Here is a 22,898-nt window from a genome sequence, read left to right on the forward strand (position 1 = left end):
ATGATTTAATAACTTAATAAAACGTAATACGTAATGTACCTGCTACATAAAGATTAACTACAGCAATTTACAACATGTAGTAATATGCTCACTAGGATGTCAGAACCACTTCATGACGCAGTTACATTACATTTGAATCTATTTACCGGTTCTTTGAAACGAACTGTTCAGAAGAGTCGATTCGCTGGAAAGCTGGATTCGCTTTTATAGTGTTCACCAGCTGTCACCACTCAAAACTATCCGCACACAATCATAAGTTTTGTCCAGTATGTTAGTTTTTCCTCAAAGCAAATTACAGCAAAGTGAACGTGTTTGCTAAAAGAAGACAGAATTGCTGCAAGATACATTTAGTAAACTTTTATTCCACATCAACATCTGATAAATGAGTCTCACATTCTAGGTAAAACCCTGTTATCCATAACACATGTGCTTTAAGCATGATCTGAAACAAACTTTAGAAACCTTTTCATATCATATCCTTGTTGTGGCACTTCGTTTACCTACAAAACTGAATCATTTTAAGTTCATTCCATGTTCTTTAATATCTCATTTCAAATTCTCCATCCACTGCTGAGGTAAAGTTAAAGCACATTTCAGAAGCTTTAGAAACATTAATGAACAAGAACCTGAAGACAAACTCGATTCGAAGAGGTCTCTGTGTGTAGTACAGTAACTCACCACAATAAAGCTGTACATAGAAAAACATAGTACAAGGACATAGATACAAAAACACTAGACCTTGTTAGGTTATGGGGTTTGTGTACTTTACATTAGATGATCTTTTAAATAAGAAAACCTAGCTATTTCAGTAAAGAAGGAAGTTCTTTTGATAGGACAGATTCTCAAATAGAAACAAAGATGATTTTTCTGTGAATGTGAATGTGTTTTTCTTTATCAGTTCATAACATCCAACAAGAGAGTTCAAGAAAGTGCTCACATTACTTTACTTATCATGGAGTTGGTCAGTCTTTACAGAAAACTTATTAAGAAGTTGTTTTCACCATATTGACATTTTCATGTACTGACGTCACTGTTACAGCCGATAAAAACAATGCTGAGCATGTAGACGCAAATACCAGAGACAACAAGACAGTAGGCAAGATTTTTATATCAGCACAATATTGTAAATAGCTATGGTATGATAGCATGGTCTATGATATCTCTTCCTTGAAGTTTTTTTTAAAGAATCCTTCATCAGTCATATGATATGAAGAATCATAAATAATTATACAAAAATAAGCCAAATCAAATTATGCAGTAAAATTCAGCACATAAATGGCAAATAAACAGTCAGTTGTAAAATGTCTGGACATATGCTTTCTTGAACTTATCTGATCTTTTCATATGTTGAAGCTGTAATGTCTCTAACTTTGGCTTTCTTTAAATGATTGCATTTCATGCCCTTCAAAACAGGTCAGGTTAAGTCACCGGAACATATGAGTATGAGTGATATATGAGTAATTATTCCTGATTTTACCACAAATGTGGTATTAACACTGATATTTTACAGTTGCTGTTTGCTCCAGAGCACCTTCCGGTATAAATTACACTGAAACAAATGTACAAAGCACCCATTTCTGTATAAAAACATGTACACTGTGGATCTACTGTGAGGAACTGAAAAATAATATACAAAAGACAATGTGTAAATAAAACAAACTCAATTCCAATACTTAATGTATATAAAAATAAATAAATATAAAAATTAACATACAGTAAAAGCATTATCAGTTATTATAAATCACGCCGAATTAAGCTTGAAGCGATGTGTGTGTTCCAAAGCTGTATACATTCCCAAGTCATGTCACTGCATGTCCTCAATGGCCATTAAGACTAAAAGAATTAGTGTCAATTAAAAGAACCACAGAAAGGTCTTAATTTTACTCCTGAGGGTGTAAAAACCTCCAATGTAGATTTTAGTGACAACTTCATCTTTCCAGACTTCTTATGGAAACTAACCTGGCATTATAATGAAAGACGAGCTGAATTACTGTAATCAGAATGTGATAGAAATGCTGAAGACTTTTCAAATACAAAACGAGTCAGGGCAAAAAGAAGTCAAGGAAAAAAAGTTGTTCTTCCATCATTTTAAAAGACATTATCCTTTAGTCTTAGTTTGCGGGACTAGGTTTGTTTTTTCATAGATGAGTCCACAAATCTCCATTCAGGGCTGATGAATTACAGAGGGAGTTGACTTAAACAGGATGAATGCATGGAGGTCATGGTAAGGACAGGAAGTGAACTTGAAAAGTCTTAGTATAAGATGACAGTAGTTCTTTTTCAGTAGTTGAATAGAAAAGACGGCATTGGAAAAAGATGTCTTCTTGTTGCCACACATAGCTGGAATGGAAAGAATGTGCAGACTGGTATCATTTTTTGTCTCCGGTTGGAAATGTAACAAGTCAGACAAGCTGTTTTGATAAGCAACCTGTCAGAGAAAAATAATAGCAACTTAAACATTAAATTACTGACAAACAGCTTTTCTTACCACCCAGAATATGAAGAAAGTTATCTACCCTGAAAAGTGACCTACCCTGAAATAGATCCATAAACTTTGACAACATTTCAGCGAATGCCAGATGGCACTAGACGCTCCACAGTTCACTGACTTTCCCAAGCATTCGGGCACAAGTCTTTTGTAGCTATTATAATCATGTTGCTCCATCTTTGTCAAACAGTTGGCACAGTAACTAATGTTACGCCACAACTTTCCGACTAAAGTTATTTGTGCTTCCCAGATGCATCACATGCTGGAAACCTAATTGGCAGCATTTTTCAGCACTGACCCATTAATCTCACCTTAAGCCAAACAGAATTACACCAGCTTGTTTCAATGTCAAATTAAAAAGTAAAAACACATGCATCTGAAGGAACATGACATGACTCCATGACTTAACCCTATAAAGCTGTATCATATTTGACAAATGTCTTCAAACTTGCTGAAAAAACAATCTTCTTCTTTCAGTATAATTTCGAAAATATTTAACCTCATTTTTTGGTGCATGTGTCTTTTTGCTATGAAATCTTTACTGATATTTATAAAGTAAATGTACAAACAACTTCTATATTACAAGTAATAATCAAGCTACTAAAAATAATGTTAAAATGTGAGTACACTACCAGTCAAAAGATTTTTAATGTTTTTAAAGAAGTCTCTTCTGCTCACCAAGCCTGCATTTATTTGGTCCAACGTACAGCAAAAATAGTACAATTTTGAAATATTATACTATTTAAAATAACTGTTTTGTATTTGAATATATTTTAAAATTAAATTTATTCCTGTGATTTCAAAGCTGAATTTTTAGCATCATTACTCCAGGCTTTGGTGTCACATGATCCTTCAGAAATCATTTTAATATTCTGATTTGTTGCTCAAAAAACATTTTTTATTATTATTATTATGTTGAAAACATGATATAATTTTTTTCAGGTTTCTTTGATGAATAGAAAGTTCAGAAGAACAGCATTTATCCGAAATAGAAATCTTTTGTGACATTATAAATGTCTTTATCATCACTTTTGATATATTTAAAGCATCCTTGCTAAATAAAAATATTAATTTCTATCATTTCTTTCTCTCCAAAAAAATATACTGACTCCAAGCTTTTGAATGGTATATATTGTGTAATATTACAAAAGCTTTTTATTTCAGATAAATGCTGTTTTTGGATCTTACTATTCATCATAGAATCCTGAAAACATGTACTAAATATTTAAATATTAATAATAATAATAATAAATGTTTCTTGAACAGTGCATTAAAATGATTTCTGAAGGGTCATGTGACTCATGTGAGATTGGAGTAATGATGCTAATAATTCAGCTTTGATCCCAAGAACAGATTACATTTTAAAATATATTCATATAGAAAGCAGTTATTTTAAATAGTAAAAATATTTCACAATATTACTGCTTCTGCTGTATTTTAAGTCAAATAAATGCAGAATTGGTGAGTAGACAAGACTTATTTAAAAACATTACAAATCTTACTGTCCAAAACCTTTTGACTGGTAGTGTATCTATCAAATAAAACATATTTTGGGATACACAGAATGACAACTGATATTTCTATGCATTATATATCATATTATATGAATCAAAAACAACTTGATGTGTCAGACTATTATTTCTGTATTATGTATTATTATATCTGCTAGTTGTTACAGGGTTAAAATGAATCACTTAAATATTGTTGTAGCAGTATTTGACAACAAAACAGCACTTTTAAACAAACCTACATGGTGTGTGTTTTTCACTTGCTCCTGTGACGGTACTGCTGCTGCTGCTGCTGATGGTGATGCTGTTGGTGTTGTGGTTGGTGTTGGTGGTGTCGTCGTGGGCTTGGGCCGCCCCCTCTGACACCGTGGCCCGGTGAGGCAGACGCCACAGAGTGATGATGTCCAGCACGAATAGGTTTAGCTATAAGAAACAGTGCAGTTCAAAATGAAACCATTTAACTTGAATATGCACACATACATATATGGAATATGTATAATATATGGGAGACATGCAGCAATGCATGAGAGCATTCTGTCATCAGGTAAAGTGGTGTTATTGAGTATGTGGTGCCCTCTACTGGACAAAATGCAACATTAAGATCTGAAGATGAAGCGGCTCTCACCGATCTGTGCGGTTTGTTTCATCCTGGCCTGGTTCTTGGTTCGGATGACCTCTTTGATGCGGTCCACCTCCTGCTGGTACTTCTTACGATCTCTCATGGCGCTTTCTTTGGCCTCTCTCAAAGCAGACTCCAGGATCTTCACACGCTCAGCAGTTGCACGCAGGCGCTTCTCCAGTTTGGGGAGCTCACATCTCAAGTCTGCATTATCACGTACCAGCTATGGAAATTACAGAATATATAGACAGAATTACTTATATTATAATATACATTATTATATATTTGTAATTTCTGTGCAAAGCCAACAAATCCTAAAAACCTGCTTGTGGACTTTAGTGAGTTGCTCCAGGTTGTTCTCAAGGAAAATTATTTTCTGTTTTTGTGCCAGACTTCCCCCTGATTCATCAATGTCCAACTCTACACTCTGTAAAACAGAAATGTAATGTAAAGTTGCCAGTTACACTGTATTTATTATTTGAACCATTTTAATGGCAGTTCAATAGGTAAACATGTTTTAAATTATACTACAGATATCACCATACATCCTTAGTTGATTACTCAGTACATTAAAAAATGTTTTGCATTACAAGTTTTCTAGAATGTTATGTTTAAATACGCAAAATAGGCATTATCAAATTAAATTACCTCTAATTTGCATAAAATTACACAACAGAAATCTGAACATTGGATAAAGCCATGTTCAATTCTTGTTTTATTTTGTTGACATATTAGCGTTAATGGTTTTTACAGAGGTCTTTACAAGTTTGTTCATATAGGTATCATTTTGCACAATTTATACAACACATTTCTAAAAACATGGTAAACATTTAATGTTGTTACAGTTTTTACTGATTTATAGATAGTTAAAAATACAAAAAAATCCCCTCTGTAAAAACCTTTACCTAATATGTCAACAAAATAAAATGAGAATTTTATTCAGAATTTAGATAGGAATAAACCTACTACTGAATGGAGATTTTTGGCACTGTGCATAAGAAAAAATGTCAGAAAACAGCCTTTAAAGATGTACATACTGTACAGTCAAACCAAAATTATTCAGACACCATAATTTTATTTTATTCTTTTTACTAGTGGGTTAGGGACACTATAGGATAGCAAAATAAAGTAAATAGTGACATGTTATACCCAAAAATTCTTCATACAGTGAAATTTCAGTAAAATTTTAAAAAATTTGGGACCAAAAATTATTTTACCTGACCATGTTTTGCTTAGGTTTTTTTTTTTATTTAATTGCTAATGCAACCTTTTTACACCACAGACTGAACAAAATTAAGCATTGCTTGGTAATTGGTCAACAAAGTATTGATAGTTGTGTAAATATTGTCACACTAACAGTTGTCTGAATAATTGTTTGTTGGCTGGTTGGCTTTCTATCAAAGTTCTCTGACAATCTGACATTACATGAGCTCTTGTCATATTTTATTACCATTTTCTAAATTATAGCAAATAAACTGTGATAATGTGAGAAATGTTGAAGGTGTCTGAATAAATTTAGGTTTGACTGTAGATAAAGTGTAATAACATACACCCACAAGTATGACGGAAGACATTATATAGTAGCAAAAATAGCTCAAAATCTTAATATTGGCATAAAAAATGCTTTTGCATGTAATGCAAGTCTTGCTTTAATGTGTTTCCTTATTCTGCATCATTAAAAACACTAACTGGAAGCTGTTGCTCAGAGAATACTAGCATACTGCCACTCAGATGATGAAGTAAAATCATAAATGAAGGAAACAGTATTTGTTTTGGATACTCACTCGTCCAATGCGAGAATTGATGTCCTGGATGAACAGCATACGCAGGCTGTGAAGAGTCTGGAGCTCTTTAGCCTTGTAGAAGAGAGAGCTAGATGATCAGTGATCTAAAAAACTACTTTATACAAGAATAACATGGGGTGAACATTCAAATTGAAAAACTCTTGAGATAGCCAATGGCGGTGCTCAGAGGCAAACTCTAGGACAAACTTCCAGGTAATGTAATCTTACTCACCACAGTCTCTTCCAGACCCTTGAGGTCTTCTTTAGCTTGCTCCCTCTTCTCATTCAACAAGCTGATTACAACAAAAATGATAACATACATGTTTAAAATATGTCTTTATTAGAGGTAACAGAGCTGTTTTAGAAACATTGTCACTCTTAAAATCTATCCATGACTTATTCCATGAGCAGTTTTTAATATGAGCAGTTGACTCACACAAACTTCTGCAGCCTCTCGTCCTTCTTCTGTTCCTCCTGTTTCAGCTTCTCATAGTCAGACATGAGCTGCTTATGTTCAAGCTGAAGAGCCTGGTTCACACTGATAGCATGGAGTTTTTGAATAAATCAAACTATTTTGATAAGTTCATTCATTTGGAGTAATGCTAGTCAAAAGCAGATGTCTCAAAATAAATATTACAATTGAGTATTAGATATAAAACAATAGAACTGACCCGAAGTATTTAAAAATGATGCACTTACTCCTTTAGCTCATCCAAGATCCTCTGTTTCTCTTCGATCTCATCTCGCAGACGTGAGAGCTGCTTCTGATGAGACTCTCTGTGGCTTTCCATCTGCTGTTCCAGAGTGCTCTACATGCAGATGCACATGGAATTTACATATTGAATATAAATGGTTCAGTGTTAATCTTCTAGGGCAATTCGGCTAGAAATTTTATACATTTAACAATGTTTTTCCTATTTTATGCAGCAAATTTGGCATTTCAGAGTATCTTTATATCGTAAAATACTTTTTTTAATCATAGTTTAATATGCAGAGACAGCTATAATTTAGCCATTTGTAGGCTGATTTCCTGTAACATTGCTCTGCTATTCGTCTGCCTGACAAAAGGCAGATGTGGAGTGTTCACATTTATCACCTTCATCTCCTCAGCGTCCTGCATCCTGCTCATATGTTCCTTTTCCTTATCCAGGACTGACACCTCATGCATCTTTTCTGTATGAACCAAAATAATCATTTAGAAATTTTTTTTAAACAATCATTCAGAACAGAAGATTTTTACATATATAAAGTTGAGGTCAAAAGTTTATAACCCCCTTTCAGAATCTGCAAAATGTTAATTATTTTACCAAAATAAGAGGGATCATACAAAATGCATGTTGTTATGAAAACTTTTTGAATTTGAAGATACTTCTTTTTTCTTCTGGGAAACTATCTTCTATAGCCTCTGAAGGGCAGTATTAAATGAAAAACATCTCCATTCTGTTCAAAAGTTTTCACCTCTCAGCTCTTAATACATGTTTTTTCCTTCTGGAGCATCAGTGAGCGTTTGAAGCTTCTGTAATAGTTGCATATGAGTCCCTCAGTTGTCCTCAGTGTGAAAAGATGGATCTCAAATCATACAGTCATTGTTGGAGAGTTCAAATATGCAAAAATGCTGGAAAACCAAAGAATTTGTGGGACCTAAAGGATTTTTCTGAAAAACATCAGGCAGTTTAACTGTTCAGGACAAACAAGGGACTCATGAACAACTATCACTTAACAACAACAACAACAAAAAAACCACAGCTGTGGATCATTCAGGTAACAACAAAGTATTAAGAACCAAGTGTATGTAGACTTTGGGGCCATTTTTTATAAATTCATCTATTATTTTCTCTTGTGGACTATATGTAAACATATTTTTTGTTGTTGTTATATTTCTTGGGCTTTTATGCTTTTAATGGACAGGACAGGAGAGAGATGACAGGAAATCAATAGGCAAAGAGAGGGAAACAGGATTGGCAAAGGACCTCAAGGTGGGAATCAAACTCAGATTGCCATGAGAACAGTTGCGCTATATGTAGGCACACGAACCACAAGGCTGTCGGCGCCGACTGTAAACATCTTTTATGTAAAATCAAGGTCAATACTAAATAAACAATAACATGCATTTTGTATGATCCCTCTTATCTTGGTAAAACAATGAACATTTTAAAAATTCTGAAAGGGGTATGCAGACTTTTGACCTCAACTGGGCTTGTTTGATTGTGAATATAATAAAATACCACAGTATTTTGTGACAACACATTATTTCTAAATACTACAAAAAGACCTTGTGCATGGAGTTTAGCGAGCTCCTCCATCAGAGAGTCGTGGCTTTCCTCCAGCTGTCTCTTCTTCTGTTCCATGTTCTGCATGTAGTCGGTGAGTGATTTGATCTTTGCTTGATACTGAACACATAAAAAACAAAGTGCAAGAACAATACTGAGGTTACTGTGCTTGAGAACAGTGTTCTGATCCAGAATCACCACTAGAGGGCGATTTTGCTGCTCTAAACAAATCAGCATGCGTACCTGAGAAATCAGGAGCTGGCAGGAAGCAAGTTCTTTCTCGTTGATCTGCATTTTACTCATTGTGTCGGCCTGGGTGCTCTCAAGCTGTTTACTGCGGTTGACCAGAGACTTCACTTCTGATTTCATTTTACTGATGAAGAGTCGTGCCATGGTGAATTCCTCCTCCATTCCTCCGTTCATCTCAGCCATCTGATTAAAGAGAGAGAAACCAAATAAATGGTATATAACTATTCCATTCATTTGCTACTAGAATCTCTGTGGTCAAAAGTTTAAGATACTTTTGATGAAATCCGAGAGCTTCCTGACCCTCCATAGACAGCAACACAACTACCACAAGGCCCAGAAAGGTAGACTGACACAAAAGAGAAGAAATTGTTGCATAAAGTATTTTCGTAGCTTCATAAAATTAAGGTTGAATCTCTGATGTCACACTGACTATTTTAAAAATGACTTTACTACCCTACTGGGCCTTGAATGCGTTAGTTGCATTGCTGTCTATGCAGGTCAGAAAGCTCTTGAATTGCATTACAAAATTACTTAATTTGTGTTCCAAAGATGAACAAAGGTCGTACAGGTTTTGGAACGACATGAGGGTGAGTAATTAATGACAGAATTTTCATTTTTGGGTGAACTATCCCTTTAAGCTGTGTATTGTTACCTTGTGGTCATTCAAGGCTATAACGCTGCCAATCTCATTGAGGTCCCGGAGCAATAGACTGAGGATCTCTGCTGATCTCTTCTTGTGATGTCCACTGACTTCCTGCAGGGCAGACAGATCCCTCTCCACACCAGCCAGAGATGCCTAAGAGATCACAGTACAAAATCAATGCACGAAGCTACATTACCACATAAGCTTTTCTCTTTACCTTCTCCTTATTCTACTGTACTTACACTCTTCTGCATAAGCTCCTCTGTGAGCTGTTGGTTTGTCTTGCTTTTCTCCTCCACCTCATGGCTTTTCTGGTCATAGTTCACTGCCAGCTCCTCTAAAGCCTGGAGCACTTCCTTTACTTCTTCTTTAGCTGCCTCATTTTCGTGTTGCAAACGACTCAGATCTTCCTGGATCTTCTCATAGTCACGCCGTGTGGATGCCAGTAACTGTAAGGATGCAGGATGGACACTATCAGACCTCAGATGGGTATCATTTCAGGATGTGGTCACTGGAATGCTTTTCAGAAAGACTTAATTAGAATCATCATTTCAGCATCATTACTCCAGTCTTCAGTGTCACATGATCTTCCAGAAATCATTCTAATATGCTGATTTGATATTCAGGAAACATTTATTATTATTATCAATATTTAAAACAGTTGAGTACATTTTTCAGGATTCTTTGATGAATAGAAAGATCAAATATCAGCATTTATCTGAAATATAAAACAGTGTTTTAGTTTTTTTTGGTAAAAAAGATAGAAATCAACACAATTTATAATGATCAAAAGTGATGATATAGCCCTTTATAATGTTACAAAGATTTCTTTGAACTTTCTATTCACCAAAGAAACCTGAAAAAATCTACTCAGCTGTTTTCAACATAATATTAGCAGCAAATCAGAATATTAGAATGATTTCTGAAGGATCATGTGACACTGAAGACTGGAGTAATGATGCTAAAACTACAGTATTGAAATGACAGAAATACATGACATTTTAAAATATAATCCATTAGAAAACAGTTATTTTAAATAGTAAAAATATTTCATAATTTCATAATGCAGGCTTGGTGAGCAGAAGAGACTTCTTTAAAAAACATTAAAAATCTTACTGTTCAAAAACTTTTGACTGGTAGTGTACCATTGCAGAAATATGGGAATTGTCTGAGTTCCTGAGGTGTGTCCAAGTGTTTTAAAAGACACTAATAGAGAAGCTGTAGAGCTGTTTCCATGGGAACAACATTTATATTTAAATTTCTTTCACGTCCACCTGTATAATTAGAAGCAATTTTGCTTTGTTGCCACTCTGACTGGAATTTCTAAATAGCCTCTATCGCGATTTACAAATAGCCGTTGCCATATAAAATAATTATTATTTAAAACTAATTATTACCTCAAGCACTGAGTTTTGCTAAACACATTCTTTTGCAGTGAAGAAATGCATAACAGCCAACCAGTGATCAGCTATCAGGGTATGTACACAGTATTTTTACAGTACATAGATAAAACTGTTTCATAACAATTTCTGTAATGACTCCTTCTTTCAGATGCATCACAGACAAAGCATCATGGGAAAATGTGTGACATCATAAACTGCGCAGGGCATGAGTTTCCTGCTCTATGTTGCTGCTCTTCAGCCGGACTCACCTCATCCTGATCCACCATCTGCTGCTTCAGGTTTTCTGCCAGCTGACTGTGCTGGTTGATCTCATCATCCTGTGGTGAAAAAGGGAAAGAAAGAGGAAGATCTGAACTGTGAAGGCTGCGCTTACTAATGCACTTTTCTAACAGCATGTCAGAGGTATTTATCACCTTGTCGTCTAGTTGCAGATACAGGTCATTGATCAGCTCCTCATACTGGGTTTTCTCTGAATCAGAAAGAGGCTCAGGGGGCGGAGCCGAAGTGTCAATTACAGGAGCGGCTTCAGAATTCTTTGATTCTTTATTGCTGTGCTGCTGATCAACAGGTACTGTCTCACCTAAAGATAAAAATACAATTTTATAAAATAAAAAATAAATCAGCAAAGAGCGTTGGTTTCTTCATTAATAAAAGGAACAAGGCTTTCCTGCAGCCCTGCAGACTTGGTGATAAAGACAGAGATGAGAAACACTGATTGGATGTAAAGGAAAGAACAGCTGCACACAGAGTCAGGGCCACAGTTATTCTCTGGGCTTTATAGTGCTGAGACGGGTGAACTCAGCATGTGTGTGTTTTATGTGTGGGAGAGGTGGAGGGAGCTGATAACACCTACAAAGAAATAAAAACCTATTCATGGGGATGCAGGAGAGAGAAAGTGATACACTAAGAGAATGACAAAAACGTATCAGGATTTACAGAAGGGAAAAAAGACATTTACATATAGTCCACAAGAGAAAATCAGATTTTATAAAAATAAACCTGTTCGAAAGTTTACATACATTTGATTCTTAATATTGTGTTGTTACCTGAATGATCCACAGATGTTTTTTTTTTTGTTTGTTTGTTTAGTGATAGATGTTCTTGAGTCCCTTGTTTGTCCTGAACAGCATTTTTGTGTATTTGAACCCTTTCCAACAATGACTATGATTTTGAGATCCATCTTTTCACACTGAGGACAACTGAGGGACTCATATGCAATTATTACAGAAGGTTCAAACACTCACTGATGCTCCAGAAGGAAAAACAATGCATTAAGAAGTAGCTTCTGAAGGGCAGTACTAAAAATGTGATATTAAGGCAAAATAAGAAAAATGTACACATCTTCATTCTGTTCAAAAGTTTACACCCCTGGCTCTTTGTTTGCATTGCAAATGCATTGTTTTTCATTCTGGAGAATCAATGAGCCTTGAACCCTTCTGTAGAAGTGGCATAAGAGACCCTCGGTTGTCCTCAGTGTGAAAAGATGGATCTCAAAATCAAACAGTCATTGTTGGAAAGGGTTTAAATATACAAAAATGCTGAAAAACCAAAGAATTTGTGGGACCTGTAGGGTTTTTCTGAAGAACAACAGGCATTTGAACTGTTCAGGACAAACAAGGGACCCATAAACAACTATCACTAAAAACACAGCCGTGGATCATTCAGGTAACAGTATTAAGAATCTAGTGTATGTTAACTTTTGAAGGGTCATTTTTATCAATTCAAATATTATTTTCTCTTGTGGACTATAAGTAAACGTCTTTTATGTGAGCTATCTTATTAAAGTCAGTACTAAATAAAAAATAATATATATTTTATTTGATATCTCTTTTGGTAAAATAATTTACATGTGTATGTAAACTTTTGACTTCAACTGTTCATACGGTACGTGCTGTGAACTTAATGACAGGCCTGTTTGTTTAGAGTCATTATGTGTGCACCATTACATAATCTGTGCAATTAGTGCTAATTGGTATTTATCACTGTCAATTATTGTGGATTTTAGTCATCAGTAGATGCATGGTTTACATGAAGGCCAATTTGTGTCAACTTCTCATCAATATAACAAAATAATTACATAAACTATTAAATGACTTCATTTCCTCTTTGGAAACATCATTATTTTACTCAAAAACAAGTAAAATAATGATGGAAAGAAGAAGAAATAACTGGCTCCTAATCATGGAGTCCATTTCAGGACTCAAATTGCAAAAAACAAAGATTTTGTTAAGACAATTACATCAAAACTTGACTGGCCTCTGCCAATTTGACCCAGAAAATAAAATGATATGCATCATCCCAACCATTACAGTATTTTCAAAGCAACCACTTTAAATGTCAAGCAACCTAGTATATATAAAACATACACAAATATAACATATATAATATATATAAAAGTGATGCTTTATAGTTTGCAGCTTGCTTTTTTATGTCTGTGTTTGTTCTCCACCTTCTCTCTTTACCTTTCCGCCATCGTTTGAGCTCATTTTCTAGCCGCTGGATGATGATTTTCAGATTTCTGGTCTTTTCTTTCTCTTTCTCATATTTCTTCTTCCATTCCTCAGCTGTAAGCTCCATGTTCACAGAAACTGTGTTTTTGATGGTTTTGGCCCTGTGTGAATATGACAAGTTAGAAATTATCTGTATATGTACATATTTGAGTCATTTTTGTTTCAACACAACCGAACATTCTTATTCTTGAGTCTTTATCAACTTTATTTGTAAAATTTATGGGCCTGGTTTCAGGTCTCATCCACCTCAAGCTCTTTTTAGTTGTGCAGCTTGTTTTGCTGCTTGATATTGCATATTGGATTATTTTACCATATTATTTGAATATATTATCTGTATTATGAACACACTGGTTTGTAGTGCAAACAGTTTTACCATTTACTGGATGTTATTATTCTTCTCGATATTTCCCTGAAGCAGCTAATGTACCAGAAGTCTTGCCCATAGCCTTACTTCCACATTGAAGAATAAGGTGGATACAGTTAAAGAGAAATCTTCTAGGGTATAAAATGGCTTTACCTCTGGCCGAACATGAGCGTGGATTTGGACTCAGCCTCATTATATACAGATGGAGAGCAGCAGATGACGATGGTTGTTCTGCAGTTTCCACCCAGAGAGTCCTGTAGGATCCTGGTCATTTTACTGTCTCTGTATGGCACATGGGTTTTCTGTAATGAGAACGATAAGGCAAAACAATAAATTATGTATAAAGCAAATATATTGCTTTGTGCCATGTGAGGCCTAGATTATGTACACAAGATGAGTAGCATTTCAGAGAAAAGAGAGGAAGAGGAAGAAAAAATGAAAACGTCCAGGCAGTTGAGATGGGTTGAGCACTTACGGTTCCTTCAGCAAGTGCTGAGATGACGTTCCCCAGAGCAGAGAGAGACTTATTGATATTTTTAGCCTCGTCCAGCACAGATCCTTCTGCTCCAGTTTTACTGACCTGTGAGAGAGAAAGCCATAGAGAGGTCGACAGAGAGTGGAGATATTATATCATTCTCAAATCTATTTTGTAGTTTTATAATGACTGTGTTAGGGTTCTTGAACTATAACTCCACAAACCATAATTATTGATCATATATAGTGGGATAAAAAACAAAAACAAAGGCAAAACATTAATAAATCATGCCTTTTCACTTCCTGCCAGATCCACCAGGTAGAGTTTTCCACTCAATTTCTTCTCTGTCTCTACATTCTCCTGTTTAATATTAATGAGGAAAATGCTGTGACTGCGGGAGCTGTGCTCATTCATGTCTGTAACACAATGTAACATCAGAGGACCATGGGTTAGGGTAAAAACAGTGTAACACAAAGTCAAGATAACAGCACTGTACATTAGTTATGTTTGATTCAAGATGTGATATAGTTACTCACTTGTAACAGCCACATGACGATTGGATTTCCCCTCGTCGATCACATCCATGACATCCTCTGGACTGGACACAAACCGCTCAGTGCAACCCTGGCAATGAAACAGCATCAAAAGACACAAGACATCAAGGAAGTGTTTGCTTCATGCCTGCTGACTAAAAAATACTGCATTGTACATCTTTCCTACCTTGACAAATGGTACCCTGTTCTTATCCTCATGCACAGCCAGGTTGGTTTTGGAGACTTTAGAAATAGACAACAAAAATGTAATTTATACTTCGCAAAAAAAAAGCATGAATATATATATATTTAAAAGAATCTTAAAGGATTAGTTCACTTCCAGAATAAAAAAAAATCCTGATAATTTACTCACCCCCATGTCTTTCATTTTCAGTCAAAAAGAAATTAAGGATTTCGAGAAAAAAACATTCCAGGACTTCTCTTTGTAAAGTGAACTAAAGTGGATCAGCACTTTTTCAATTCAGCTTCAAAGGGCTCTACACGATCCCAGACGAGGAATAAGGGTCTTATCTAGGGAAACAATCATTTTCTAAAATGGAAAATGACCGATCATTTTGCTAGATAAGACCTTGGCTGGGATCAAGTAGAGCCTTTTGAAGCTGGATTGAAATTGCAATTTGGACCTTCAACCCATTGGCCACCATTGAAGTCCACTATATGGTGAAAAATCCTGGAATGTTTTACTCAAAAACTTTAATTTCTTTCAAACTAAAGAAAGAAAGAAAGAAATTCTTGCAGAACATGGGGGTGAGTAAATTATCAGGATTTTTTTATTCTGGAAGTGAACTAATCCTTCAATACTATGAAGAAGATTGGAAGTTTTTATCTCACCATCAAGCAAATCTCGAATTTTGTCCATGTAGATTTCAAAATAAGAGACCTGTAAAAAGGGATGGTCATTAATAAAAAAAAATGCTATTACTTAATTAATATTATTAACCACAATATTTTTAAAACACACATTAAAGACATTAAAGTCTATCAGAAAATGACAGCAGATGATTCCTAAAAAAACCTTAATTTTTCATTTATGAATAAATAAAGACCAAGAGTAATAAATAAACTAGAGATGTGCTGAATATCAGAGTTTGTGTTGTTAAAAAAAAATAAGCCGAGTCCCGATCCGATACTTCTATAATACATAAAAAAGAAGAAAAGCGAAGAAACAGATCCAGGATGTTCCTTATTTTTTATTTAATTCACCTTATTTTAACATTCAACAACTCTGTTAACAAACAGAGCACTTCCGAGAGGTAGCTTGAACAATCAAGTAATAAATTACATAAATTCTTCACTTCTGGACATTAGTGCAACAGTATAAAAAAGTCTAATATAAAAACAAATAGCACCTCAACTTAAAATGCCCGGCAGGCATGTAAACAAATAAAAAAATAAAAGTGCCACAGTGTTTGCTGTGTTTCTGTGTGGAGTCAAGAGGTCTAACTCTGTGCCACCGCATAACTATAGATGTGTAAAAAATTAATGAGAATATATTTATAGAGCAAGTGCTCTGTTGCCACACTGGAGCGCACTCGCCACCAACTGGACAGGGGTGGGAATTACAGCTAATAATTACACTAGATCACCCTCTGTGTAATCTGTCAAAGTGACGGACGGCCTTCAGATTTTTCCGTCATTGCAACAAAAATTGCGTCAATGACGGACAATTTTCGGTTAACGCGACCTCTGATATATATATCTGAGTCCTGATCGGGAGGTAACGTCCGATTCCGATCGAGTCTGAAACCACGTGATCGGGCCCGATTTCCGATCACGTGATCGGATTGGGACATCCCTAATTAAAAGTGCTTATGCATATTCTGAAAGACTGTGTCATCCCCTGACAATAAGATGCTGGAATAGATTTTCTGTTGATATGGATATGGATATTTTCTTTGTTAATGAATTTGTTTAATAATATGTATTGATAAGAACGTCATTTGGACAATTTTAAAGGCGATTTAGTCAATATTTTGATTTTCTTGCACCCTCAGATTCCAGATTTTCAAAAAGTTGTATCTCAATTTCAATATGTTTTATATTTTAATTTCTTAAATTAGAAATGTAAATAGATTTTCTGTTGATATCGATAAGGATTTTTTTTTGTTATTGAATTTGTCATCAGTAATAAAAATTTCTTCTATTGAAATTGTGTTATCCAGAGATGTAGGTTTATAGGTTCGCTCTGCTTTTTATACCACTATGAATGGGATTGATTACAAAATTACGCTCTTTTGATGAATCCTTAAAATCTAGAACATATTAGTGTTAGTATTAGTATAGTCTAACAACATATTAACATAACCTATAATTAAATAAGACAACTAAGCTTACTGTTTTGTTTCGATTTATGTGCATATTACTAAAATCAAAATAAAATTTGATGAATTCACATCTGAAAATACACAAGCAGATTTAATCCTGAATGTTTTCACCTTGATATGGAACTCCAGGTTCTCATCCATAGAGTAAATGTGGTCAAAGATGTCCTGGGCGATGCGAGGGATGATGCCCTTCTGCTGTGAGTTATGGAGCTGTCCCTGTGTGCATGTTACAGAGGACAATTACAGCAAATATTAAATAAGACGCCACTTTATTTATAGCAACTAATGAGCGTGTGTGTAAGAACGAAGCACTGCATTACAGAATTTCAATCTCCATCTACTATGTGTGTAACGTGAATAAGGATGACATAAGCATTCCCTCTGAAGAATGCACGAGGACATCCTATTTGGCATAATTTGTATCTTTCAATGTTTACAAAGTGATTCATTATCAAAAACATTTTACAACTGAATTTATTGACTTTATATTCAAAACACTGGCTGAAAGCGCAGGCTGTTTCCAGGGCAACGCCTGCAGTCAAGTGGCATTTTGCAGCTGTTGCAGCAGTTTGGCATTTCAGTCATTTCATGAAAGATGCTGAGAGACTGAGCGTAGAGTGACATTTTCTCACAGTACATGTGCTGAAAGGTTATTCTATTATTGATCCTAAAAAACTTGATATCAATCGTGATATAATAGAACAGTTTTCTTCCTTACCTCCATAGTGTGCGTCTTTCCTGATGAGGTTTGGCCATATGCAAAGATTGTCCCATTATAGCCATCCAGCACATCTGAAATGCAAAATAAAATTCATGATTTCATTTTCAAACTTTCTTTTAAGGTCTGTATAATTGAATCTTTCATGCAGCTATATGTAATAGATACACAACCTTTAACAATCTGTTTGGCACAGGTTTCATATACTTGTTCTTGTGTTGTGTTTGGAGGAAAGACTCGGTCAAAGATATACGGCTTCCCCTAAAAAGACACAATAGATACAAGTAATAACCAAGTCTTAACATATAAAATAGTTCAAGAAGCATATCTATAATAAACAATTTAGTTTTAAGCTTTAAAACCCCATAATAAATTCATATCCTTAATACCCACAATAACACAGATCAATTATGTGTGTTTGTAAATGTGGAGTAAATCAGCCCTCTTTTTTTTTTTCCATTGTTTAGTTGAGACTCTGTGTTCTTCAGAGACTTACACAGAACCTAACTTTTTCCAAACGTAAACTAGGGTTATGTTCACACAATGAAGCGTATTAGACAGCTAATAATCAAATCTGGATGTGAGACTGAAACTGTAAAGTTTCTGTGTTTTCTATGATTTCGCCCAAAACAGATAATTAAGTTTGATTTCATTATATCATATTCATTTAAAAATGATTTGGTTTTGTATCAAGAGGTCACTCTCATAAATGGCCTCAGCACCTCTTTGTTTTGCTGACGCTGCACAGACTCAACTAACGGCTATTTATGAAGTTCCCCAGAGGATTTGAGGGGTATACATTGTTGAAGAGAAAATAGACCTTGTGATGAAAGCAGCCCAACCCCCAGCTGCCAGTCAATCTTATTGAGCCCCAACAGATCCCTCTCTTTGTTTCGATTCTCTGAGCCGGAGCCTGAACCTGCTGCTCGAATCTACAGGCGTGAAACTGGGATTAGCAATGAAAAATAACTCTCCAAAGAAAGAAATGCACTCAACAATTGTGTGAACTATAAATTAATAGTATTAAGCTAAGTTTTGGAAATTCACTTCGATGATGCTACTGGCACAGAAAATTATTATTTTCTCCTTTTTTCCTCTGTTTTGAATTGTTTCTCTGTCATTTGTTTTTTTTTTTTCCATAGATTTTTAGAATACTTATTTGTGACCCTGGAGCACAAAACCAGTCGTAAGTAGCATGGGTATATTTGTAGCAATAACCAAAAATAAATTGTATGGGACAAAATGATCGATTTTTCTTTTATGGCAAAAATCATTAGAATATTACGTCAAGATCATGTTCCATGAAGATATTATGTAAAGTTTCTTCTGTAAATATATCAAAACTTATTTTTTGTTTAGTTGTATTGTTAAGAACTTCATTTGGACAACTTTAAAGTTGATTTTCTCAGTATTTAGATTTTATTGCACCCTCAGATTGCAGATTTTCAAATAGTTGTATCATAACAAGCCATACATTAATGGAAAGCTTATTTATTCAGCTTTCGGATGAATAAATCTCATTTTCAATATTTTTTATATTTTAATTTCTTAAATTATAAATGTAAACAATTTTGGGTTAAAGGATTAGTTCACTTCCAGAATTAAAATTTCCTGATAATTTACTTACCCCTATGTCATCCAAGATGTTCATGACTTTCTTTCTTCAGGCGAAGAGAAATTAAGGTGTTTGAGAAAACATTCCAGAATTTTTTTCAATGGGTTCAAGGTTCAAATTGCAGTTCCAGTGCAGCTTCAAAGGGATCTACACTGTAAAAAACTATTTGTTGAATCAACTTAAAATAATTTGTTACCTGGCTGCCTTATAATTTTAAGTTCAGTTAACTCAAAAAAGTTGTACTAAGTGGTACTAAGTGACAACTTAGATATTTGAATTGATTCAAATTTTAAAGCAGCAGGGTAACAAATTATTTTAAGTTTACTCAACAAATTGTGTGTGTTTTTTTTTTTTTACAGTGTACATGATCCCAGACAAGGGATTAAGGGTCTTATCTAGGGAAACAATCGATCATATTTAAATAAAAAAAAAAAACTAAATGCATATACTTTTTAACCACAATTGCTTATCTTGCACTAGCTCGACCTCACGTGTTATGTAATAACGCATATGTGACATAGGCAGAAGTATCGACCTAGTGTTTACAAAGTAAAGGTGCAAAAAATGTTTTTCTTTTTGAACCAAAGTACACAGATAAAGAATTATCTGCGTGTGACTTTTTCAACGCGATTATGCAACGTGTGAAGACGCACACATGAATCACATAGCTGAGATGAGCGTTTGTGGTTAAAATGTATATCAGTTTTTATTTTATTTAGAAAATGACCGATCGTTTTGCTAGATAAGACCCTTATTCCTTGGCTGGGATCGTGTAGAGTCCTTTGAAGCTGCACTGAAACTGCAATTTGGACCTTCAACCCACTGATCCCCATTGAAGTCCACTATATGGAGAAAAATCCTGGAATGTTTTCCTCAAAAAACTTACTTTCTCTTCGACAGAAGAAAGAAAGACATGAACATCTTGGATGACATGGGGGTGAGTAAATTATCAGGAAATTTTAATTCTGTAAGTGAACTAATCCTTTAAAACATTTGTTTAGACAAAAACATATAAATAAGTAATAGTAAAAAAAAACTGAATTATAATAAACTGGATAAATATCTAAGGATGCTTCTTGCTTCTTTCTTTTACTGTATATAGACTTGTGAAATCAGCTAACCGAGATATGAGATTTAGCATTAGATTTGTGTTTACACTTGCACACAAGATCATGTACTGCTGACAGCAGTTTTTCCACATCTGCTTTCGCCCATATGCACACATACACACTCTCCCATATGGAACGAGAGAATAGAGAGTCCTGAGACCTACACAGCTCCAGTTCCTATGCCTTAAATAAAACATACGGACCAGTTGACCTAAAACAGACACGCATTTGCCCTGTTGATTATCAGTGTAAGACATCACAAAGACACTAATACTGCTGTATAAGGGTTGACAGTGTTCACAGACACATGATGTTTCAGTCTGTGTTTGATTAAGCCGGTTGGGGTCAAGCAACCCTGCCGAGACACAAATGAGAGCTGTTGCTCAAACCCAGACCGTCACCACGGAAACTACATCTCACCCGGAAAGAAATGCACTGATTGGCTGATAGTCAGCACCTGTCTCCTAGCCAATACTGGAGGAGAATAACATGATTGCTGGGAAGGAGTGATGACAACCATCTCTTCCTTGCATCTCTCTCTTTTAGTCCAAGCTTTCATGTGACGAGGCAAATAAATATCGCAGATTAAAATTAATTCTTGTGATACAGACGAAAGAAAGTATTTTATACACATACAGTGAATCTCTGTAAATAGACTAGGACATTTGTGACCCTGGACCACAATACTAGTCATAAGTAGCTTGGGTATATTTGTAGCAATAGCCAAAAATACATTGTATGGATTTATTATTGCTAAAAATCATTAGGATATTAAGTAAAGATCATGCTCCATGACAATATTTTATTAATTTCCTACTTAAAATATATCAAATATATTGATTAGTAATATGCAATCCTAAGAACTTTTTCTCAATATTTAGATTTTTTTGCACCCCCAGATTCCAGATTTTCAAATAGTTGTATTATGGCCAAATATTCTCCAACAAACCATACATTAATAGAAAGCTCATTTATTCACCCTAATGATTGGTTTTGTGGTCCGGGGTCACATTTATATTATATCTTGCATAAGATTTTTATCCACGTGCTGCAATCCAAACAAACACTGGCTGTATATAAAAGCGCACGTGTTCAGAACAATGCATTCTTGTAGTCAATAATTTATGCATATTATCTGGGGACCATCAAGGCTTTCCAAGAGTGCAGGATTTTACCACATTAAATCAAAAATCTATATTGCTTACTTCCTGAACAGATAATGCATGTTGATCTATGCATTTCAGATTGTTTTGTAGAATAGAAATAGCACACTGCATACAGTATTTAAATGAATTATAAACGTGCACCGTAAAGATTTCTAACAGTGCGGTAAATGTAAAGGTTGTTTGCAAGGTGGTGCAGAAGATAATGTCAAAATATAAACGAGGACAAGAAACACAGCAACAAGAAGGGGGTTTATACAAGCAACATGCATGTGACTGTGCATGTTGAACATCAATTGTCTCAATCCTCAATGGACTGGCTTAAATATTCCACTAAATCAGCCTAACCGGCCCCTCAAACGGCACCTCTGTCACTAAGGCAACGTAAATTACTCGCAGGAGCCCTGGGCCTCTTTGTGGCCTTGCGCATATAATAAGACATTGCCATCCACATTAAACACTGCTGACCAGACCACCCCTAATAAAGCAAAACGTCAAATACAGCCTGGTATTGACAAGCTGCAAATGATTAGTAATTTCTCACTGTCACAAACTGTCCTATAAATCTTCCTGCAATTGTTTTGTGAAGGATATTCATTTTAGGAATTTAAGAAATACTTAAAACCCAAATGCAATCCCCTTACTGCTAGCTGTTTATGATAAACTATGAATTAATACATAATTTAAGAAATAAATAATTTATAAAATCATTTAGAATTATTTTAGAATTAATGAAATAATTATACTGTAAATAAACAATTTATTAAAAGTGTTGCAGAATATATTTTAGCTGAATTGTTGTTATGCCGCTACATTTTTAGATAAATACAATAAATAGTATAAACAAAATATAAATAAAAAACAACATATTTACAGAACAAGTACTATATGTGACCTTGGACCACAAAACCAGTCATAAGAGTCCATTTTGTTTAAATTGAGATTTATACATAATCTGAAAGTTTAAATAAGCTTTTAATTGATTTATAGTTTGATAGGACAGAACAATATATTTGAGATACAACTACTTAAAAAATACGGAATCTGAGGGTGCAAAAAAAAAAAACAAAATCAACATTTTAAGAACATGGCCTTTAAAGTT

At 34.7% G+C, this 22,898-nt stretch overlaps 1 protein-coding gene across 2 annotated transcripts in view; it reads right to left on the bottom strand.

The window, feature by feature from the left end:
• Nucleotides 1-342: 342 nt before the first annotated feature.
• Nucleotides 343-22,898, bottom strand: part of kif5c (kinesin family member 5C) — a 25,762-nt gene continuing 3,206 nt past the window's right edge. Inside the window, exons 2-26 of one of the 2 annotated variants that reach the window (XM_073846030.1) lie at nt 18,083-18,170; nt 17,910-17,983; nt 17,303-17,407; nt 15,699-15,747; nt 15,034-15,089; nt 14,850-14,937; nt 14,605-14,729; nt 14,314-14,418; nt 13,992-14,140; nt 13,427-13,575; nt 11,378-11,544; nt 11,213-11,281; nt 9,804-10,010; nt 9,571-9,714; nt 8,913-9,101; nt 8,672-8,789; nt 7,496-7,572; nt 7,099-7,208; nt 6,836-6,937; nt 6,632-6,692; nt 6,400-6,471; nt 4,938-5,042; nt 4,622-4,838; nt 4,239-4,419; nt 343-2,340 (exon numbers count right to left, since the gene is read on the bottom strand). In XM_073846030.1, the coding sequence (XP_073702131.1) occupies nt 4,253-4,419; nt 4,622-4,838; nt 4,938-5,042; nt 6,400-6,471; nt 6,632-6,692; nt 6,836-6,937; nt 7,099-7,208; nt 7,496-7,572; nt 8,672-8,789; nt 8,913-9,101; nt 9,571-9,714; nt 9,804-10,010; nt 11,213-11,281; nt 11,378-11,544; nt 13,427-13,575; nt 13,992-14,140; nt 14,314-14,418; nt 14,605-14,729; nt 14,850-14,937; nt 15,034-15,089; nt 15,699-15,747; nt 17,303-17,407; nt 17,910-17,983; nt 18,083-18,170 (2,793 nt within the window). In that variant the 3' untranslated portion in view covers nt 343-2,340; nt 4,239-4,252. Of the gene's footprint in view, nt 2,429-4,238; nt 4,420-4,621; nt 4,839-4,937; nt 5,043-6,399; nt 6,472-6,631; nt 6,693-6,835; nt 6,938-7,098; nt 7,209-7,495; nt 7,573-8,671; nt 8,790-8,912; nt 9,102-9,570; nt 9,715-9,803; nt 10,011-11,212; nt 11,282-11,377; nt 11,545-13,426; nt 13,576-13,991; nt 14,141-14,313; nt 14,419-14,604; nt 14,730-14,849; nt 14,938-15,033; nt 15,090-15,698; nt 15,748-17,302; nt 17,408-17,909; nt 17,984-18,082; nt 18,171-22,898 lie in introns of both variants that reach the window. The other variant, XM_073846029.1, reaches the window with a different exon arrangement.

The sequence above is a fragment of the Garra rufa genome, chromosome 8, assembly GCF_049309525.1.
Source record: "Garra rufa chromosome 8, GarRuf1.0, whole genome shotgun sequence".
In the NCBI taxonomy this organism is placed as follows: Eukaryota; Metazoa; Chordata; class Actinopteri; order Cypriniformes; family Cyprinidae; genus Garra; species Garra rufa.